The sequence below is a fragment of the Larus michahellis genome, chromosome Z (assembly GCF_964199755.1).
Source record: "Larus michahellis chromosome Z, bLarMic1.1, whole genome shotgun sequence".
Lineage (NCBI taxonomy): Eukaryota > Metazoa > Chordata > Aves > Charadriiformes > Laridae > Larus > Larus michahellis.
This window is the reverse complement of record NC_133930.1, coordinates 58,922,508-58,944,363: the sequence shown is the minus strand read 5'-3', so window position 1 is coordinate 58,944,363 and position 21,856 is coordinate 58,922,508. Positions and strand designations below refer to the sequence as shown.

At 40.4% G+C, this 21,856-nt stretch overlaps 1 protein-coding gene across 2 annotated transcripts; it reads left to right on the top strand.

The window, feature by feature from the left end:
• The first annotated feature begins 2,032 nt into the window (after window positions 1-2,032).
• Window positions 2,033-21,109, top strand: RIOK2 (RIO kinase 2). 2 transcript variants are annotated; one of them, XM_074570141.1, is made up of 10 exons: window positions 2,033-2,231; window positions 3,055-3,193; window positions 4,876-4,992; window positions 5,946-6,121; window positions 7,713-7,801; window positions 12,724-12,915; window positions 13,330-13,422; window positions 14,317-14,505; window positions 15,795-15,891; window positions 20,500-21,109. In XM_074570141.1, exons 1-10 carry the CDS (start codon window positions 2,166-2,168, stop codon window positions 20,659-20,661), a joined length of 1,320 nt encoding a protein of 439 aa, XP_074426242.1. In that variant the 5' UTR covers window positions 2,033-2,165; the 3' UTR covers window positions 20,662-21,109. The 2 variants fall into 2 exon arrangements, with proteins under 2 accessions (XP_074426242.1, XP_074426241.1); XM_074570140.1 differs by having other exon boundaries at window positions 14,317-14,850.
• The last annotated feature ends 747 nt before the right edge of the window (window positions 21,110-21,856 follow it).

Below are 21,856 nucleotides of genomic sequence, written 5' to 3'. Positions count from 1 at the left end.
TGTTGATTTATTTATAAAACCTTTTTTTGTTATCCTTTACTTTAGTGGCCAAGTTGAGTTCCAGCTGGGCTTTTGCCTTCCTAATTTTCTCTCTGTATAACCCAACGAGATCTCTGTACTCCTCCTGAGTTGCCTGTCCCTTCTTCCAAAGGTGGTAAACCCTCCTTTTATTCCTACGTCCCATCAGAAGTTCCTTGTTCATCCAGGCTGGCCATTTTCCCCACCCTTTAATCTTGCGACAACAGGGGACAGCCTGCTCCTGGGTCTTTAAGATTTCCGTCTTGAAAGGCATCCAGCCTCCCTGGACCTCTCTGCCCTTCAGGACTATCTCCCAAGGGACTCCCTGAACCACTGTTCTGAACAAGCCAAAGTCCACCCTCTGGAAGTCCAAGGTGGAGGTTTTGCTAACCCCGCTCCTTACATCACTACGAATTGAAAACTTGACCATTTCATGATCACTAAACCCAAAACGGCCTCTGACCACCACATCTCCCACAAGTCCTTCTGTTTGTGAACAGCAGGTCTAGCAAGGCACCTCCCCTGGTCGGCTCACCTACCAGTTGTGTCAGGAAGTTATCTTCCATGCACTCGAGGAACCTCATAGCCTGTCTGCTCTCTGCTGTGTTATATTTCCAGCACATACCCGGCAGGTTGAAGTCCCCAACCAGAACAACGGCTGGCAATTGCGAGACTTCAGCCAGCTGCTTATAGAATACTTTATCTGTCTCCTCATCCTGGTTGGGTGGTCTATAGCATACTCCCAGCACAAGATCTCCCTTGTTTCCCTTCCTCTTCATCCTTACCCATAAACACTCGACTTTATCATCACTGGAATCTAGCTCTATGCAATCAAAACATTCCCTAATGCACAGAGCCACACCCCGACCTCTCCCTCCTTGCCTATCCCTTCTGAAGAGAATATCTTGCGGATAAGAGAGCGTATCTTGGTATGATTCTAAAAACTTTTCTCAAAGATACTTGATTAGTAAGTGGTATCTGACTTGTCATGTCAGAAATGCTTCAAAAAAGAAAAGAAAAAAAGAAGGGGGAAGCAGCCAAATTTTATAGCAATGTTTAAGTTCTGAAAATTAAAAAAGTATCAAGGTTTTACTGGTTTAAGTCAACAGAATGGTACCTTTTCTCAAAGGCCTTGAGAAAGAACAGGGAATATGCAGTAGACAAAAAGTTCATCAGAAGTCTTTTCACCACAAGTAGTTATACTACAAAGCAATTGAGGAAAAGGTGGCTAATTTCTCATTGCCGTTACAAGATGCAATTAACCTGTCACCCCAGCAGTCTGATACACAACGTAGAACAGTTACTAACAAACCAGTAAATGCACTTCCTTTCTCAGTTGGTAAACGGGAGTTCAGCCTAACGCCTCTTCCTCAAAGGGGCTGCGTGGGGAAGAACCGTCCCCAGTGAGTAGGTTTGGGGGTCTTTTTCCCCTCCCATCACTATTTCTACCTCTTTCAGCCCTACTATCACGTATGATAGAAAAAAAAAAGGAATTCGCAGAAGGGTCTGCAAGTCACGGCCCACGGGCGCAACACGCCCCCGGAAGGTGAAACCAGGTCCTCCACCCCCGCCCCGGGATCAAGGCGCAGGGCGGGTAGCGGGCCAGCATGGCGCCGAGGCACGGAGGGCCTCACAGCGCCCCCGTGCCCGCCTTCTGCGCGGGCGCCGGGCGGGCGCGCGGGGCCGGGGGTGACGTCGGAGTGGCGCTAGGTCGTTCGTGCTGGCGCCGCCGCGGGGCGAGGCGGGTGCTCTCCCCGCCTCTCCCAAGAGTGGTTTCTTCGAGGGAGTCGGTCTTGGCAGATGCACAAACCACCCAACTTGGCTAATTCGCAGTACGGAGAGAGGTAGAGCCAGTTGCGGCGCAGAGGCTTGTTCTATATCATTTTCCAGTCGATAACGACTCAGTGATGAATGAAGCGCGCAAAGATCCGGCCGACGACACGAGCTTGTATGCAGCTGCCAGGACCCAAACGCGCAGCACTCCGGCCTGGGCGGTGCTCGCTGCCGCCCTGCTGAGAGCTCTGCGCATGCGTGTGAGGAAGGTCGCGCTGCTGGCGCGTTTCCGCAGGAGCCGAGTGGCCTAGCTGTGCTCCTCGCCGGACTCCGACGGCTCTTCGCGCCGCTGGCGCGTACCGGCCGCAGCGGTCATGGGGAAGCTGAACGTGGTGATGCTTCGGTACCTCTCCAGGGAGCACTTCAGGGTCCTGACAGCGGTGAGCCGGGAGGGAGGCCGGCTGGGGGCGCAGGAGAGGGGGGGAGGCCTGCGCAGTGCAGCCGTGCGCATGGCATTCCGCGTGGTCGGTTAGCTAAGCGGAGTCGGGCAGGGTCCGTGCGCGGATGGGGGACCGGGTTGGTTGCGTCGCAGACGGCAGCGGAAGAAAGGCTTCAGGGGGGTGGGACCTGCTCCTGTTCTCGCTGGCTCCCCTCAGGTCCGGTGTTGGTGTTTCCCGGTGGGGAGGGCCCAGGTCGTGCTGTGCGTGCCTTCAGCCCGCCTCCTCGGAGGGATCCTTGGCAGGGCGGTCGCTGGGGCTGCTCCGGTGGTGGCCGCCCAGTAAGGTGCCCTCACCAGTTTCTCCACGCGTGCCGGTAACTTGTGGCACCCAGTCTAACGAGGAGCAAGCAGAGGTTTACCAGGGCGCGGCGTGCTGCCGTGGCAAGCTGCATGGTAAATGCAAGCCTCGCCAGTTGAGCTGTCTGACTGTACTGACAGCAGAAGTACTGGTGGGAAGGCAAATTGAGCCATGGCTGGGTAATTATGAGAAGAGACTCTCATGTTAAAAATGTGGAACAGCTCCCTTGTCCACTTTTGAGACTGAAATGTACTTAGCCATTCATCTTTTGGCCAGTACTGTAGAAGTTTCGAGGCTGAATTATATAAAGGCTGTTAAGGGGCAATGATGCATATTAAACGGTTTGGTTAAATCATAAAAAGCAATAACGCACCCGTGACAACTGATTTTAGTCTCAAGTGGGATGTGGTATTATTTCATTGTTGAACACAGGGGCTAACAAGTCTATTTTTATTTACTCTTTTAGGTGGAAATGGGCATGAAGAACCATGAAATAGTTCCTGCTAGCTTAATTGCTTCCATTGCCAGCCTTAAACATGGTGGCTGTAATAAAATTTTGAGAGAGTTGGTGAAGCACAAACTTCTAGCTTATGAACGAACTAAAAGTGAGTTTGAATTTTGTGTTGGGCTCCCTCTCTCATTCTCTCCCCAATGCATCATAATGTTACTTGCAGAAATACGACAGGTTGAAATGTGTGAGCATCCAGAGCACTTTCTAGCCTTAACTTCTCTTGGACCTGACTTGGGAATATGTATTTGTGCAGCACCAAATGCTGTAGTTGTCTGCTGAGCTGCTCATGCCTGTAAAGATTGTTGCTTGGGGTCACTCTCCTCTTCCAAGTAACAAGCGATAGGTCAAGAGGAAACGGCCTCAAGTTACGCCAGGGGAGGTTTAGATTGGATATTAAGAAAAATTTCTTCATCAAAAGGGTTGTCAAACATTGGAACAGGCTGCCCAGGAAAGTGGTGGAATCGCCATCCCTGGAGGTACTTAAAAGACGGGTAGACGTGGTGCTTAGGGATGTGGTTTAGTGGTGGTTTTGTCAGTGTTAGGTTGATGGTTGGACTCAATGATCTTAAAGGTCCCTTCCAATCTAGACAGTTCTATTAAAAATGAAAGGCAGAAAAGAGATGAAGACTTAACTTTCTTTTTTGCTCAGTCACCAAAGTAAGATAAAAGAATCATTAGTTAATATAATGCATACAGCAGTGCTCCAGTTCTGGAACCCACAATGTAAGAAGAACATGGACTGGTTGGAGCGAGTCCAGAGGAGAGCCACAAAGATGATCAAAGGGCTGGAGCACCTCTCCAGTGAAGACAGGCTGAGAGTGCTGTTGTTCAGCCTGAAGAAGAGAAGGCTCCGCTGAGACCTTATTGCAGCCTTCCAGTACTTAAACGGAGCCTACAGGAAAGATGAGGAGGGACTCTTTATCAGGGAGTGTAGTGATAGGACGAGGGGTAATGGTTCTAAAGTGAAAGATGGGAGATTTAGATTAGTTATCAGGAAGAAGTTCTTTCTGGTAAGGGTGGTGAGGCACTGGAACAGGCTGCCCAGGGAAGCTGTGGCTGCCCCATCCCTGGACGTGTTCAAGGCCAGGCTGGATGGGGCTTTGAGCAGCCTGGTCTAGTGGGAGGTGTCCCTGCCCAGGGCAGGGGGGTTGGAACAGGATAATCTTTTAAGGTCCCTTCCAACTGTAACCATTCTGTGATTCTGTGGATCAACCCAGATGAGTTAGAGTCTTATAGTACAGAAACTGGAGCAGACTGCAAAAGCCATGACAGTTTCACCCCCTCAGAAACAGCTACTAAAGTAGTTTTTCTTCCCTGTCATGTGATAAATAGTAGTTGTGCAGGCCTTTCCCCATTTCCTTCAGCCTTTTAGTTGCATCTGGCTTTGTAAACATACTGTAGGAGTCTACAGGAAATTCCTATCCTTTTTGTCCCAGTTCTTCAGATCATCACAACAATCAGATCCCTACATGTGTATCTTCCAAAATGCTCCTTGGGTTTTCCCAGGGTATTTAAAGTACTGACATTGCCTCTATTAGAGAGGGGCTAGCAGCATGTCTGTCTTTTGCCCAGTTGTCAGTTTTCATAAAACTTGCAGGAATTTAAACATCTTTACCATTCTGTCAGATTGGGCTGATATTACCCAACAGGTGAAATACTACTTCGGTGTTGTGTACTGTATGCTGAAACAAGAAACAAGGCTAAATTGATACTTACTATAAATGTAATGTATTACATAATGAAAAATGAAATGTTTTATATTTTATTCTTGCCTAGCTGTCCAGGGTTATCGGTTAACTAATGCAGGATATGATTACCTTGCTTTGAAAACTCTATCTTCCCGACAAGTCATAAATTCTGTTGGAAACCAGATGGGTGTTGGCAAAGAATCAGGTAAGTGTAAAAAACATTTTCAGTAATTTTTTTTAATCAAACACAGCTGTAATGTTCCAAATGTTTTGCTAGAAACTAGGTAAGTTTTCCTCTGGATAGTCATGTCAGTTAATCTGTCAAACACCAAGATTTATGGGTCACTTGTTGAAATGCCATGTGAGGCTTCTGGCTGCATTTGAATATTTTTTCACAAGAGTGTTATTCTACTTTGACCATTTTGTCTGATTCTTGGTTTGTCACTTAAAACGGTACTTTGTAGGCAGATGCTGTTTGTTCACGCTTTGTGAAGAGTTTTGAACTATTTTAGCAAAAAAGATGATTACATTTTTTCATACCACTTAGAAATAAGTAAAGTAAAATAGTCTCAAATCTATCGGAGTACTACCTTGGTTCCTCTTACGTTCATGTATATTGTAATTTGACACAGAATGTAACTTGTGTAATTGAACAATGAGAAGGGTATTGTTGGGGACAAACGGTAGAAATGAAACATAGGCTATTTGTTAACACTGTAAATTAAGAAGCTGGTCCCTTGGGTTGTCTGTCCACTCAGTAGAAAGAAGGCGGCTTTTCCAGAGTGTGATTAAGAACACCAGCATCTGCCCTAGATATTTTGCCAGGATAGCTTGTATTTGTTCTTTGCTGTGCAGGTAGCGTGAGATGTTAACATGAATATAGGAATCTTAAGATCTCCTACTCTGAAAGATGTCTCGGATCCCATCAGTATTTCTTCTAATGGAGTACCGTGATCTCTTTACAATAATTTCTTCTTGTTCAAGTCTCTAACACACAATATGTAATTTTATCTGTCTTTACTAACTGTAGTAGGACTTTCTATGCCAGAAATAGTAATTGTGAGAAGTGAAATAACAAACTTATTACTGCACTTTTTCATTAGATACTAGCTTGTTAGATATAATTTATTCAATTGGTGTCATTATTATGTCTTCTAGATATCTATATTGTTGCAAATGAAGAGGAGCAACAGTTCGCATTGAAATTACATAGGCTTGGAAGAACTTCCTTTCGCAGTCTGAAAAATAAACGTGACTACCACAAGCACAGGCATAAAATGTCATGGCTGTATTTATCCCGGCTAGCAGCAATGAAGGAGTTTGCCTATATGAAGGTAGGTGGCCATTCACACAGTATCAGCAATGACATAGTAGACTGGAACATATTTTCAGACTCTCTTTTCATCAGTTTCTGTTTGCAGTGCTGGTAGGTTTTACACTTTTTTTTTTTCCCCTAATGGACTTAAAGTATACATTTCAGAGAATTTCAATGCTATGTGTTTTGTATGCTTTCCAATGACAAAATGAAGCTTTGCCATGGAAGTCATGCAGAACAGAAGCAGGTGTCATGGGAGAATTGTAAATTGACATTGTTATTCATGGGTAGATAATTTATATATCACCAGTTCTGATGGTTTTCCTTTGAAAGTTATTGCATAAGCTTGCAAAAACACCTTTAAAAGTAAGGAATTACAGTTACTTATAAGAATATTTTTTTTTTAATTCACTTATTTATTTTTTCAGTTGTTGCTGTGCTGTTGAGGGAAATCTTTCAGTCCAGACTGGTATTCTAATCTGAAAAGACACACTTTGTTCTATATTGTGGAAAAAGATTTAATTTCCAAGCATATATTCCTGTTTGCAGAGTTCCATATTTTTTGACCTGCTTTAAAAAAATTCCAGATGTTATCTAGTAATTGATAATAAAGTTTATAGTGGAAAAATAATTATTTGTAAAAAAAAAAAACTAGTTTTGCCTTCTTTTGTGCTATTCAACATTACTATATACATTAAGTAGTATTTTCTTGTTTCTCTTAACAAACCTTGATAGGTTCTACCAGTGGCCTCCACACAGAGAGAAAAAACTGTTAACATAATTTAAAACCTCTGTTTTGGTCTAGCTGATCCAACTGGTGAAGCATTATGTGGTCAGGACTTGTAGACATAAAATTGTGGGTGTCAATTTCCCTGACAAGAATGTTGGGGGAGGGTTAATTGTGTGCTGAAAAGTGATAATAGTGTAATATTTAAGTAACAAAAGCTGTATTTATGTTGCTTCAACTTAGAATTCTATCTTGGAAAAATTCACTGTCGACAAGAGAATGAGTAAAAAGGGAATGAACCCATAAAGAAGTTGAGTGGGTCAAGTGAATGACTAAATTTACGTTAAAAAAGGCAAACCAGAGAGCTTCAAAATATTATGACTTACCTTTGGTTAATCTTTAGTGTGCTGTAATGCTGGTTATTGATATTTAAGAATAAACTTTTGTATTAGAGCAACTGAGTATAGGTTAACTAGTCAGGCAGAACTTTATTGGAAGCAACTTAGTGTGGAATTTTTTTCTAATGCCTGACACCCTATTCTCTGTTACCTACTCTTGATTATTTGGGGTAGCAGACCAGGTATGAGTCAATCATGTTTCCATTCTCTTGTGGTTTTCTTCCAGATGCACAATAATTAAACTAAAGACAATACAGCAGTGCGCTTCATGTCTAAATTTAAAAGTTTTACTTGTTTTTGTAGTGAAAGTTGAAATGGCTGTTATGCTGTCTTCCTTCTTAAGCACGTGATTTGATGTATGCAGTTAGCATTTGACTAATGTCCACAATAATATTTAGTGCTTGTCTTAGACATCAGTTTGACAATGTATGTAATGTTTTCATAACTATTTAATTTTAATTCTTCAGTGTGTTGTCTCTTTCCAGGCTTTACATGACAGAAAATTTCCTGTTCCAAAACCTGTAGACTACAACAGGCATGCAGTTGTTATGGAACTTATTGATGGCTATCCTTTGTAAGTACTGAAGCTTGAAATCTCTGTGTTATAGAAATCCTAACAATGTTAGATTCAGTAAGGTAACAGGGTTAGGCTTTTTCATCATCATGTTAGTGAATTCTGACTTAATGCTGAGCAATGCTCTTTGGCGTACACTCACTAGCAGTCTGCTTAGTTATAGTCTTGCTTCTCTTATGTCTTCATTCAGAGGAATTGTTACGTTCTTAGTCCACAGACTGGTTAAATAGACTAATTTTTAAAGTAAGGAATACATCAAAAGAGCAATGTGTTAGTATTGCTACAGTTGTTAATTCTTAGTTACTAGTTAGTACTAGTTTCTACACAGAAATTGTGTATTCTGTATTTTATTGGATATATACAATATTGAATATAATATCCTTCATGTTCTGAGCTCCAGTTCATGATCCTTGCTTTGTTAACTCAGGTAAGATTATGACTCACTGTTTTAGAACTTCTGGTCTGTTTATACAGAATACCATGTATAATCTGGTTTTGCTTCTTCAAGGAAGGTTACTTTGCTTCAGTTGTTCAACATTAGAAACGCTACATATCATTGAAGTTTGTACATGAAGGGATGGTTTGTTTTGTTTGCAGAGCAGAATGCAAAAAGCCTGTATACTCGATATAAGGTAGAATAACCTAGAGATTTAAAGTTCTAGAGCAAAACAGTCCATGCCCACAACATGTAAAGTGGGCAGTTTAATAACAAAGGAGTTATTCCAAAGCATAGTATTTGAAGACTTAACAGGGAAGAGTTCATTATATTCTGTCTCCCCACCTTCATTTTTAAATAATTCCATATCCATCATGTACATGGAGCGCTTAAAGTTCCATGTGGACATCGGCAGTGGAAGTTTATCATACTCTCCCTGTTTCGTGATTCTAACCTGAAGGAGATAGGCAGTGGATGAAAATTATTTCAAATATGCCAAATCAAAGAATCTCCCAATAGTTGAGGTTGGAAGGCACCTCTAGCAGTTATTTGGCCCAAACATGCTGCTCAGGCAGGGCCACCTATAGCCTGTTCCCAGTTTCGCTGTTGTCCATTGCCTGAGTTGAAAAACTGGTGCGGAGTTGGTGACTTAAGGTAAACAATTGTTATGCTCTCTTTGACAAGTACAGGGCTCTCCAAAGTTCCTGCCAAATTGGACTTAGTTCTCCTAGTCTGCCTACTTTATTTCACTTGTCACAGAATCACAGAACGGTTGAAATTGGAAGGGACCTCTGGAGGTCAGCTAGCCTGACTTCCCTGCTTGAGCAGGGCCACTCAGAGCTAGTTGTCAAGGACAACGTACAAATGACTTTTGAATATCTCTGAAGAGGGAGACTCCACAACTTCTTTGGGCAGTGTGTGCCAGTGCTCAGTCACTCTCACAGCGACAAAAATGCTTATGTTCAAGCACTGTCCCGTGTTTCAGTTTTTGCCCATTGGCTCTTGTCCTGTCACTGGGCATCACTGAAAAAAGCCTGGCTCTGTCCTCTTTGCACCCTCCCTTCAAGTATTTATATACTTTGATGAGATCCCCCCGAGCCGCCTTCTCTTCTCCAAGCTGAACAGTTCCAGCTCTCAGCCTTTTCACATGCTACAATCCCGTAATCATCCTTGTGGCCCTTCATTGGACTCTCCCCAGTATGTCCATGTTTCTCTTGTACTGGGCAGGCCAGAACTGGACACAGTACTCCAAGTGTACGGAGTATGCCCTCACCACATGTGAATAATCACCTCCCTCAACCTGCTGGCAATGCTTTGGCTAATGCAGCCCAGGATATCATTAGCCGCCTTTGCAGCGAGGACACATTGGTGGCTCATGCTCAACTTGGTAACCACCAAGACCTCCAGGTCCTTTTCTACCAAGCTGCTTTCCAGGTGGGTGACACCCAGTGTGTACTGATGTATGAGGTTGTTCCTTCCCGATAAGCAGGACTTTGCACTGCTCATTGAATTTGATGAGGTTCATGCTGGCCCATTTCTTCAGCTTGTTGAGTTCCCTCTGAATGGCAGCACAACCCTCTGGCGTATCAGCAACACTGCTGTCATCTGCAAATTCTGCCCCGTTGTCCAGCTCATTAATGAAGATGTTAAACAGCACTGTAACCACTTTTGATTGCTGGGGTACACTGCTAGTCCCTGGCCTCCAGTGAGACTTTGTGCACAGCCATTCAGGCAATTTTCAAACCACCTCAGTGTCTGGACATCCAGACTGTACATCAGCAGCTTCTCTATGAGAACCTTACAGGAGACAGTGTCAGGTTACTGAAGTCCAGGCAGATAATACCCACTGCTGTCCCCGCATCTAGCAGGCCAGTCACTTCATTACATAAGTTTATCAAGTTGGTCAAGCATGACTTCCATGGTGAAGTTGACTACTCTGGATTATTTTTCTGTCCCTAATGTGCCTGACAGTGGTTTCCAGGATTAGCAGCTCCATCACCTTCCCAGGGCTCATGGTGAGGCTGCCCAGCCTATAGTTGCCTGGATCCTTCTTCTTGCCCTTCTTGAAGGTGGGAGTGACGTTGCCTTTCTCCAGTCTTCATATACTTCTCCCAATTGCCATGATTGGTCAGCAATTATCAAAAGTAGCTGTGCAATGACACCTGCCACCTATCTCAGTGCTTGGGGTACATCCCATCAGGGTCAGTGGACTTTTGTATGCCCAGTTTGCTGAAGTATTCCCTGAACTGATGCACTTCCACCAAGGGTACATCTTCCTTGCTCCAGCCCTTACCCGTGCTCCCTGGCACCTGAGATTCTGATCTCAGAAGATACCAGTTAACATGACTTCCAAATTCAACGAGCTAGCAGGACATCTTATGATCACAGAATCACACAGAATCATAGAATGGTTCGGGTTGGAAGGGACCTTAAAGATCATCTAGTTCCAACACCCCTGCCATGGGCAGGGACACCTCCCACTAGACCAGGCTGCTCAAAGCCCCATCCAGCCTGGCCTTGAACACCTCCAGGGATGGGACATTGACAGCTTCCCTGGGCAACCTGTTCCAGTGCCTCACCACCCTTACCAGAAAGAATTTCTTCCTGATATCCAATCTAAATCTACCCTCTTTCAGTCTGAGGCTGTTATCCCATGTCCTATCATAACACTCCCTGATAAAGAGTCCCTCCCCATCCTTCCTGTAGGCCCCCTTTAGGTACTGGAAGGCCGCTATAAGGTCTCAGCGGAGCCTTCTCTTCTCCAGGCTGAACAACCCGAACTCTCTCAGCCTGTCCTCATAGCATAGGTTCTCCAGCCCATTGGTCATCTTCGTGGCCCTCTGCTGGACCTGTTCTAGTAGGTCCGTGGCCGCCTTGTGTTGAGGACTCCAGAGCTGGATACAGTACTCCAGGTGGGGTCTCACCAGAACAGAGTAGAGGGGCAGAATCACCTCCCTCGACATGCTGGCCACGCTTCTTTTGATGCAGCCCAGGATGCGGTTGGCTTTCTGGGATGCAAGTGCGCATTGCCTGCTCATGTTGAGCTTCTCGTCTACCAGCACCCCCAAGTCCTTCTCCTCAGGGCTGCTGTCAAGCCATTCTCCGCCCAACCTGTATTTGTGCCTGGGATTGCCATGACCCAGGGGCGGGACCTTGCACTTGGCCTGGTTGAACTTCATGAGGTTCTTACAGGCCCACCTCTCAAGCCTGTCAAGGTCCCTCTGGATGGCATCCCTTCCCCTCCAGCGTGTCAGCTGTGCCACACAGCTTGGTGTCATTGGCAAACTTGCTGAGGGTGCACTCAGTCCTACTGTCCGTGTCACTGACAAGATGTTAAACAGCACTGGTCCCTGTACTGACCCCTGAGGAACGCCATTTGTCACCGGTTTCCATGTCGACATTGAGCCATAGACTGCAACCCTTTGAGTGTAGCCATCTAGACAGTTCCTTACCACCAAGTGGGCCATCCATCAAATCCATGCTTTTCCAATTTAGAGACCAGGATGTCGTGCGGGACAGTGTCAAACACTTTGCATAAGTCCAGGAAGATGATGTCGGTTGCTCTCCCCTTATCCACAATGCTGTGGCAACATCATAGAAGGCCACCAGATTTGTCAGGCATGATTTGCCTTTGATTATCCAGGCCTGTGGCTGAGAGAAGTGTCACCAATTAATTTTGGTATGAAGGTGTTTAACAGGAGCCTGTTACAGAGCTGCTAGACTTCCATTGTTTGTTCTTTGTGCTGCACAAACGATCCATTCTCATAATACTGTAGTGCTGCATTCGGACCAAAATATCTCATGATAACTGTAAATGCCAACCAGTTTTTGACAGTTTATAGTACAATAAGATAACTACCAGTTTACTTGGGTTGTTTCTAAAGACCAGATGATCTGTATTTTGCCTCCAAAGGTACTTTGCTTTCTTAGGTATACATTCAGGAACACTTTAAGCTTTTTTCTTTCTTTTTTTTGTTTCCTTACTTGGTCTAGAAAATATGTTTTTGTAAAAGAAAATGCCGTGGGGCATTTGAATTTGAATACAGGAAGACCTGGTTCCTACTGAGACTATAAGATTACTTAAAACAGGAGAGACATAAAAAATTTGCGGATCCATTATTTAAATAATGCATTATGACAGCGGTGCCTGATGGGATACAATGAGCATAAGTTGAAATGAGATTTAGCCTGGATATAAGGAGACATTTTCTCCAATCGAGGACAGTGAGGCCGTGGCACACGGTGTTTGGGGAAGTTGCACAGTGTCTCTCCATCCCTGTAATTTTTCAAGCCCCAGCTAGACAAAGCCCTGAGCAATCTGGTCTGATCTCAAAGTTGAGTCTGCTTTGAGGAGGGTGTTGCACCTGAGAGCCCTTTTAGCTTGAATTACCCTGGCATTCTGTCAGATGTATTCCACGTACTTTGTCTGTATTTTTAAATTACATCTTTCAAGGTTCAGAATATTTCATTTTATTTAACTTTTCAGGTGCCAGGTGCGCCACGTTGAAGATCCTGCCTCTGTCTACAGTGAATTAATGGATCTGATTGTAAAACTTGCCAATCATGGTTTGATTCATGGTGATTTCAATGAATTTAATCTCATATTGGATAATGATGACCATGTCACTATGATTGATTTCCCTCAGATGGTATCAACGTCACATGCAAATGCTGAATGGTAGGTTCGAATTTAATGATGTTTTCAAAGCAAATCTGACAAGTGCTGATGACAGCAAATAGTCAACCATGACTTGTTTCCATAAGCCTGTTTCTGGTTCTTTTTCTACCATTGTTGTCATGCAGCACAAATAACATTCCAGGCATAGTTTGATTTATGAGTGAGTAGAAATGTCTGTTTAGAATAAATATGTAATTAATTGCTTCTCAGAGTCAATGGTGTTGTTCAGTTAAGAAATGCTTAGAAATGCTTACTGCAGCAGTTTGTCTCCCTGGCCTTTTGTCTTGGGATCACTAATAGAAATAATTTTAAAATAAAATCAGTAAAAGTCAAGAAACATAGGTTAAAAGTTTGTCATTGCAGTAGAATTCATTACCTTGATTCTGTGTTTGTGCAATTCTGTTTTTTTTACAGGTATTTTGACAGAGATGTTAACTGTATTAAGGAGTTCTTTAAGAAGCGCTTCAACTACGAGAGTGAGCTCTTCCCAGCATTCAAAGACATCAGGTAGAAACTGCCAGATGAATTTGAGTTCTCCTATTTATGGTATTTGTGTTGGTTTGGTGAGAAAAATGCTCGTAGGAGAAATAAAAAGAAATAGGCCTAACTGTGCAATTTTAAATTACGGGTTTGTCATTCCTACTGTGTTTTCTTCAAAGTTACTGTAAGTGGTTTCTAACAGCTAAAGTGCTCTTTAAAATCTGCTGCTGCCTCCTCCGTCTTTCCCCTTGCAGCTAAGGAAGAGAGATTGATCCAAAACTTGAAACAAGTAGTAAATCAGAATCGGTTTCTTCCTCTTCTCAAAGCCTATCTGGCAGTTCTAGTATATTGAAGATTAATTTGGGTTTCAATTTTAAATTTATTTTTAAAATGCTAGTAAATATGGTGACTGCCTCTTCAAACATTATTATGATCAAAGTTTTCTTCTTAGTGTCTTTCGTCTGTTTCGAAAAGTAATTTTTCTTATTTTAAGACTGAAGCTGCTGCAGTGAAAAGGGTTTTATTTCATTCTAGCAGTTTTCCAAAGGGTTACCACACTTGAATCAGTCTCTGTGTGTTAGTGTACCCTTTGTTCTTCTGTTTGTTTTAACATCATTTGAACTTAAAGCCAAATGGTATTCCTGATAAAATAAAGTAATTTCCTATAAATAAATAAATGCTGGTTATAGAGGTGTAATAATCTTCTGCAGAAGTTTGCTTCTCTCAGGTCAAATTCTATTAATACTTTACCTAAAGTTCAGCAGTGTCTTGTGGTGTTCTGTGTGTTTCAACAGAATATATCCTCTTTGTTAATAGTATAGGTAATTACAGTCTAGTTTGATTAATATTTTTAATCCAAAATGTGGCATATTTGTATCTTGATGATTTAGCATATTAAAAGAAAACTTACTTCTTTTATAGGAGAGAGTGCTCTCTTGATAGAGAGATTGCTGCCAGCGGCTACGCAAAAGAAATGGAGGAAGATGGTGAACTGCTTTACCCACCGGGTTCTGATGAGGATGATAATACAACAGAATCAGAATTTGTAGAAGATGCTGAAAATAAACTCAACTTCTTCACAAAAGATAAAGAAAACAATGCAGACTTCATGTATGAAATGGGTGATTTCTCTGAAAGCAGAACCTCTAACAACTTTACGTGTACCAATGAAGAGGCTGACACAACTGAAAGTAGTGAAAATACACAAAGGCTGAATATGTCAAAGTTGAGTTCAGCCTTAGAAGAAGTTGAAGGGCAAACTATGCTTTGGAAGTTAAGTGAAGATGGAGGGAGTTCTGCAGTTGTTTTTATTAAGGACAAAACCATAACCAAAAATGCTGCTGAAGTCGAAAATCAGACAGGTCAAGAAGGGTGCTGTAGTGATAAAGAGAATGAAGACAAATGCCCTGATCTAGTTGACTTGTCAGCATTAAACGAGAACATCATGCATGACGGGTAAAGATTCATATTTACTGTCTAGCAGCTCCCCCAACTGAATGTAAATGTTTCAGGTAGTTCAGAAAGGACTAGTCTTCAGCTAACCTTGTTTAAATTGAAGACTAAAAATTCAATTTATTGTGAAAACATTGCAGTGAATGTCGTCCCTATTGGTCTTGTGATAGGCAGGCTGTTGATTGGTACTACATACGTAAGGCGTGACAGATCAGTTATCCAGCACGTAGTTGTATCTAATGAGAGAACAGGTCTTGGGTTTAATGCGTAGACCAACTTATTTTCTATTGTGGAATTTTTTTCCCTTTTTCTTTATTTCAGTTAATATTGGTAGTGAAAGAGTTCTTGATATTAAGATACTGCTTCTAAAAAACTTTTATGACTAAGATTGTAATTTGAATGCTCTGACTCAAAGCCAGATTATTCTGCTGCTTATTCAGCTGAAGTTAGCAAGAACAGGCTCCTTGGAATGTATGTCAAATATATAGTATTGTCTGTTTTTCTAGCTTTCAGTTCCTTTCCTGACATACTTAGAAATTCCTGCTTACCTTCAGATAGCCCCTTGTACATGAAATTCTAAATCTGACTTTGCCAGCCCACCATGCACCTGGACGCATATACAAAGTTCATGCTCCCCCTCATCTGCTTTTGCTTTTTACTGAAATGACTTGTCAAAACATTGTGCAGAATCTGAAATATATTTTTCTAGTGTTCTGAAGCTTCATTTCATGTGCTTGGTATACATGTGGCTATTGTGCAACAAATTCTCCATTGATAAAATGTCTGTTTTGAACAACTAGTGTTAAAATGTAAATGGTTTGTAGTACTTGCATGTTCTGTGTGAGTTTTTAGATTATATCTCAAAGAGATGACTAAAACATGATGCTCGTAAAGGCAAAGGATGTTTATCTTGCTAGTGGAATAAAACATTGATTTATGTATTTTAGAAATGAAGAGAGTGTCGTTCATATTGCTGAGCACAGAGCAAGGACTGAAAGTATCACATCAGTCAGAAGTGTTGGGAGCTGTTCAACCATTCCGGCGGTAAATATTACTGTTATTACCTAGTTTACTCTTAGAGCATGTTACATTGCACGCAGTTGTTAGTACCTGTTTGTAAAAATGTTCTCTAGCATTAATTATCTTTAAAAAACTCTTGCCATGTACCTCTCTGGCTTGCATTTCCATGCCCACAGAAAAACAGGACAGATGCTTCTGTAATTGTTTACACAATGATTTCCAGCACTTTCCTTCATGTACTGCTCTTTGCCCTTTCACCAAAGCCCTACTTCAGCATTAACAACTCTTCATTTAGCCAGTAACAGGCTGATGTATGTTAATGCACAAACATGATATCAGTTCATTTGTTTCTGTTGCTAGCTACAATTAATAGTTTTTATTTTAAAAGTTGGTGCTTGAATCAAGATTTAATTTAGCCTTTTTCACTTGTCATCTTAGAGATTTCTTCACACTCTTCTGAAACGTTACATGAACTCACTTCAATAGCGATTTCTTTGGCAATATTAATTTATTTGACTTTCTGCATTATATAAATCAGAACATTTTCAGCAGATTTTGATGTCGTCTGCTTCAACCCATGACTATACAGTTGTCAGTATGGCTACGTCTGTCACATGTTTAAAAGTGCATTTTCATTTTAAAGGGAAGAAAGTCCTACGTTCTTTATTAGTTATAAAGTGTTCTTATACAAAACAGGAAAAAACACCTTTCAGTTCACAGCTGATTCGTGAGGTATTTTTTTAATTAGGTCAGACTACGTACTTGCCATTGTAAATATGGGTACCTATGTTTAGTCTCATTTTTATTTGCAGTTAGGACCAGAAGCTCTGAAAATCAATCTAGTTTGGGGAATATGTTAATGTAGTTTCAGCTCCTTCACAACAGCTACCGAAAGTAAATACGTACTTCTTCAGTTGTGTATTTTCAAAGCATTTCTATTGCCTGATTAGAGTATATTTCAATATACCTGAAACCTCTAGTGCCAGCAAGAGCAATTTTATTTTTTTTTTTCGGTTAGACTTGATTTTCCTCGTTTACAGTCTTTTCGGTCTGCTACTTACTGCTTCAGTACTTTTCTAACAAAGGCTTTGCTACTGTCCTGTTAAGTGATAAGTTGTTCTTTGAAGCAGCCGTGTTTTACGCAAGGTGCGTGTGGGTGGCTGTGATATTCATTGAATAGATGGCTGCCTTACTTTTTCATGTTTGGATTTGTTTTTTTTAAGATAAGTATTTTAAAGATACCAATAACTAGTAAATTTACATGTGTAAATAAATGTTAAGGAAGAGCATGTTCGTATCTTGTCTGAGACTTTTTTTTACCAGACTTCATGCAAGGAAAAATCAAACAATTTTAATCTTCATCATCACAGTTCTTACTCTATGGGATGGCATTGTGTCTTCTTAAGGAGACAAAGGATTGGGTTAAAACTATGGTATGAAGTAAACAAGAGCCAGGAATTCCCTAGCTTTTGGTCCTTGCAATCTTTTCTTTTTTTTCCTGTTTTTTTTTCCTTTTCTTTTTAGTTTGCTAATGTAAGTATGCAGAATTAAAAAAAAAAAAAAGAAGAAAAAAAAAAGATTAGTACTACTAAGTTCTATAAAGGAAATTACTTGAAATTGTAAAATTGTATTCTTGTACACCACTTGGTGGTAGCAATGATCGTTATGTAGCTATAGAAACCTTTTTGAGTATTTAGAGGATGTATGTATGTTCTGTCGGCAGACACATAAAATGTGTTAAAAATATATAAATGGCATGTATATACCTAATTTTCTGTTCTAAAAGATAAAAACACTTTAGCAGAAAAGCTTTCAAGAGATTCAGACACAAAAAATTCTATCATACCTTGCGTAATGCTTTCACTTACATGCTTTTATGCTGAGTAAATTGTTTCTGCCCTTTACTGAATCTTATTTTAACTTTTGAGTGTTAGAGCTAAAGAAATGTTATGTATAATGACCTATTTGTAACATATGAAAATAATTACAAAACTAAAAATGCAGAATAATGGCAGTGCAGTAAGATCCCCAGGGCTGTGTAGAGCTTATGCCTGTTATTGCTGCTAGCATTCATCTGCGGTTGTGGCAGAGAAAACATAGTAAAGCATAGGCAGATTTTTAAATCAATCATAAAAGAATTCATATAGGCATATATAAACAATGGCAGTAATAGCAGTAGATACAGTCTTTACTTGGAGACCAGGTCAAAAAGAGAAAGCATCATGAATTTTGGAACATCAACTATTCCACATGAAGTAAGGTATCTTTCTGTGCTTGTCCAAATCTTTTTATGCACTAATGCAATTTCATTAGAGGAAACGATGTGAATGATCAAAAATTTAAATAATAAAATGTAAATCTCTTTACTCCAAAGCATTTCTCAGTATTTACTCACATAGAAGTTACAATGATCAAAAGACTAGTGAGTTTTTCCACCATGTGGTGTGGTTGAGCAATAGGATTTGGGGAATTTACATGATGATTACATGTCAAAGATTTCTGGTATCCCACTTTGGTAATTCTGGTATCCCATTTTGGTAATCCCAAATTCTGGTATCCCATTTTGGTAATCCCAAAAATTTCTTCTAGCAAGTTTTGTATAAACTAGTTATCTGTCCTAGACTGGAGTGGGAGAAGTAGAGAAGCCTTCTTTCAGGGTTCTGCTTATAGAAAACACAGAACAACAGATACTTTATTTGCAAAAGAAAAACATCAGTGCAACAGTTTAAATTAGTTCTAATCAGTTTTTCTTCAGGAATATTTTTAAAGAGAATCTACAGTTTTTATTTCCAAAGAGCTTATGGTTAAATACTGAGTGCCACCAAGTACCCAAGGAAAGAAGGACACATCACATGCAAGTGTTTTCTAACCACATTTCGAGTGTCAGCCTGCATGTGTCATAACTTGGGAAACTGCTGTTCAGGTGGTTTCCTGAGTACTGCAGGATTGCTGCTGAAATCAGGATTGAGTAATTGGGTTCATTGACTACCTTGTATTTTGTTACGTTAGCTGTGTTAGCCACAGCAATTCTTAAAGAGCATAACTTGCCAAAGTTAGGCTTTCTGGTTCATGATTTACTCCCTACCAACTTACTGCTTCGTATGCTGCAGTGAAGTGGAGTTGATAGTACAATCAAGGAAGCACAACAAGGCAACTGAAATTGGTGTACATGTAAAGGAAATGTAATTAGATTGATATTTTTCCTCTTGTCCAGTTATTTGGCCATCAGCAGATCTTTTATTGAGGGCAGATTTATTCCTTAAGAGGATTTTTTTATTTTAATACTTTATTAATTATAATAAAACTAAGACACTCCTTTGGTATTTCCAAGAAGATATAATTCTGTTGTGCTGAAATAGTTAGATGAAAATAACTTGCTTTCTTTTTTTGTTCTAAGACAAGATGTGCAAGTGCGCACTCTGTATCAGTGCAGCAGCTTGAGCTGGGATCATTTTCCAAATGACAAAATCATAGCCACAGTCTACCAAATTATGGCTTCATTTTTATTGTGGGTAATCATAATGGAGAGCGTAACTCAGAATGAAAACATAGATCGTAAATAACAGATGAAATTTCATAAAACTACCACAGTTTTATGGAAGTAATAGTTGCTGTTTCAGTACTTTTGCTGTAGAGGCATGAGACAGTCCTTTAGAGTCTCTTTATAGGAGAGTGCCTCACAACAGGGGAAAACTGGAGGAGGAATTGTAAATCACTCCTGACTGCCCATCTTTTTTAGCCACACTTGTGATAGAGAGTTGTTGTTTTCCATTAGAATCATGCTCAGATCTTTGTAATCCAAACTTTAGAAAAAAACAAGATGCTAAAAAAAAAATAGACACAAACTAAATAATTACTACTGGATGTGAAATGTTCTATTGTTGTTTTTTTTTTAAAAGACATTTGTCTAATCTTCAAGCGTAGAATATTATCAGATTTTAAATTTTTGTAGAACACGTGTTTTGCACTGAGAGGTGCTAGTCCTTTCTGGTCCTCATAAGAAAGACACTTAAACTCCATAAGGTATGATTTAAAATGCTATTTATTAGAGCTAAGATGATCAGGAGAGAGTAGCATAGATAATCCCACACCCCTTTAGATGCTGGGAGCCCTGAGGGTTTAGTGTTGAACTGGAATGTTAAGAAACACACAGTACACCATGCAGACCTTGTAATCTCTTATACAACCTATAATCTCTCTTTAACTCACTTGAACTTTTTATGATTTTTCTTACAAGGAAGCAACTCTATTCATCGTTTCTACAGTAAAGCTGAACTGAAGTTCACATGAGAACTTCTTGCTGCACTTTTAGGTAAATGCAGGGCTTCACAGGAGGCCTAATTGCCAGTATTGAGCAGGAGCTGGCTTAGTTTATCCTACTGCCAGCAGCTTTGTGCAGCACAACAGAGGCCTGAAGACAGCCCTGTACATGTAGCTTAGTGCAGCACAGCACAGACATGGGCTTACTCACACTAACTGTTGGGAGATCAATAACTTCTCCATGTTCAGAAGTCTTCCTGCTAGGATCACGCATGTTCACGTTGGTACTGAAAATGCAGTATCATTGTGCCATGTCTTAGTACTACACGATTTTCATGAACTTCTGAGACTGAATTGTTTGTTTATTTGTAGGAACTGGTGAAACAGAAGATAAAACGTCAACTGACCAAACAACAAAAGTCTGCTCTGAGGCGTCGGCTGCAGAAAGGAGAGGCAAATGTTTATACCAAACAACGTCGAGAAAATATGCAGAACATTAAGTCGAGCTTGGATGCAGCTAGTTTCTGGGGATAATTTATTAAAACTCCTGTAGTATATGAGAATTCATAATGTATACGGTTGAAAGAATTATGCTAATAACCAATAATCCTTTTATATAATGGAGGAAACTCTTCTATATAAGCAAGTGTTTTTCTGGAAGTTAATAAACTTCATTTTCCTTCCTGTAATTTTGATTGGGGGATTTTGTTTTGTCTTTCTGGTTAAAGATGTTGACTGTAATTTAAATTATATGAGTAGTACAGGCTAATATCATTTAACTACAATAATTTCCAGCAGTATCTTGTTGTAAATCAATTGTACTGTGTGTGTTTAGATTAAGAATCTGCTGTTCACAGAGGATTCCTCTTAAGAGGGAAGGGGAATTTTTTAAACCAATTTTTGCAATTACTTTAAATTTTAAATGTATTTAAATACCAGGTATTTGGTTTAATTAGAAATCATAAATATGAACCTGATAGCATTTAGTACTCTTAAGGTTTCTTTTGTACGTGTACAAACGTGAGCAATCCATCTGATGAATATGCATTCTTTGAAGCCAGCAATTATTTATTTTTTCCTTCACTTCAGGATCTCAAAAATCTTGCCCGGAAAAAAACCATAATAATAACTGTGTTTGCACAGTTACCAATAAATTTAATTCCTTTATGTCTACTAACTCACTTAAAGTGATGAGAATTCTGGAACTTGTCTATTAAAAAATATTAGCATGACTTTTACTATGCTATACCCTTGAGGTCTGAAGACCTAGAAGAAAAACAAGTATCTTGATTTTTATTTATTTTTTATTTTAAGCAAGATATGTCCAGTAATAAAATTGAATGGGTTTTATATTTAAAAACACATAATAAACTTAAGGAGAGAAATCTTTGTGAACACTGAAGCAAGAGAACGAGCTGTTTAAATTTTTCTTTGTTCTTTTTTTAACCTTCTATCCACTGTATCTGTGCTTGAGATGTGAGGTGGAGCCCTTCTTGGGAAGGACAACTTGGTAGAGTTTAAATTATCCATCTATAGTTTGGAAAATCTTAAATCTGCTTGCCTGAGTGAGCTTTGACTTTTGGTTTTCTGCTCACATATCTGATGCTATCTGTTCTATATCCTGCATACCCAAAGTGCCTGATAACTTATTCAGGTTTTAGCCTGTTGAAGAATTGCAGTCTCTGTCATGTCTTGCAGCGTGCTCTTGCTTTCAAAGTTTTTAATTTTT

Coding starts and splice junctions, on each gene's coding strand:
- RIOK2 (XM_074570140.1), top strand. CDS start 2,166: ATGGGGAAGCTGAACGTGGTGATGCTTCGGTACCTCTCCAGGGAGCAC. Junction 2,232..3,054: donor ACTTCAGGGTCCTGACAGCG/GTGAGCCGGGAG, acceptor TTACTCTTTTAG/GTGGAAATGGGCATGAAGAA. Junction 13,423..14,316: donor CCAGCATTCAAAGACATCAG/GTAGAAACTGCC, acceptor CTTCTTTTATAG/GAGAGAGTGCTCTCTTGATA.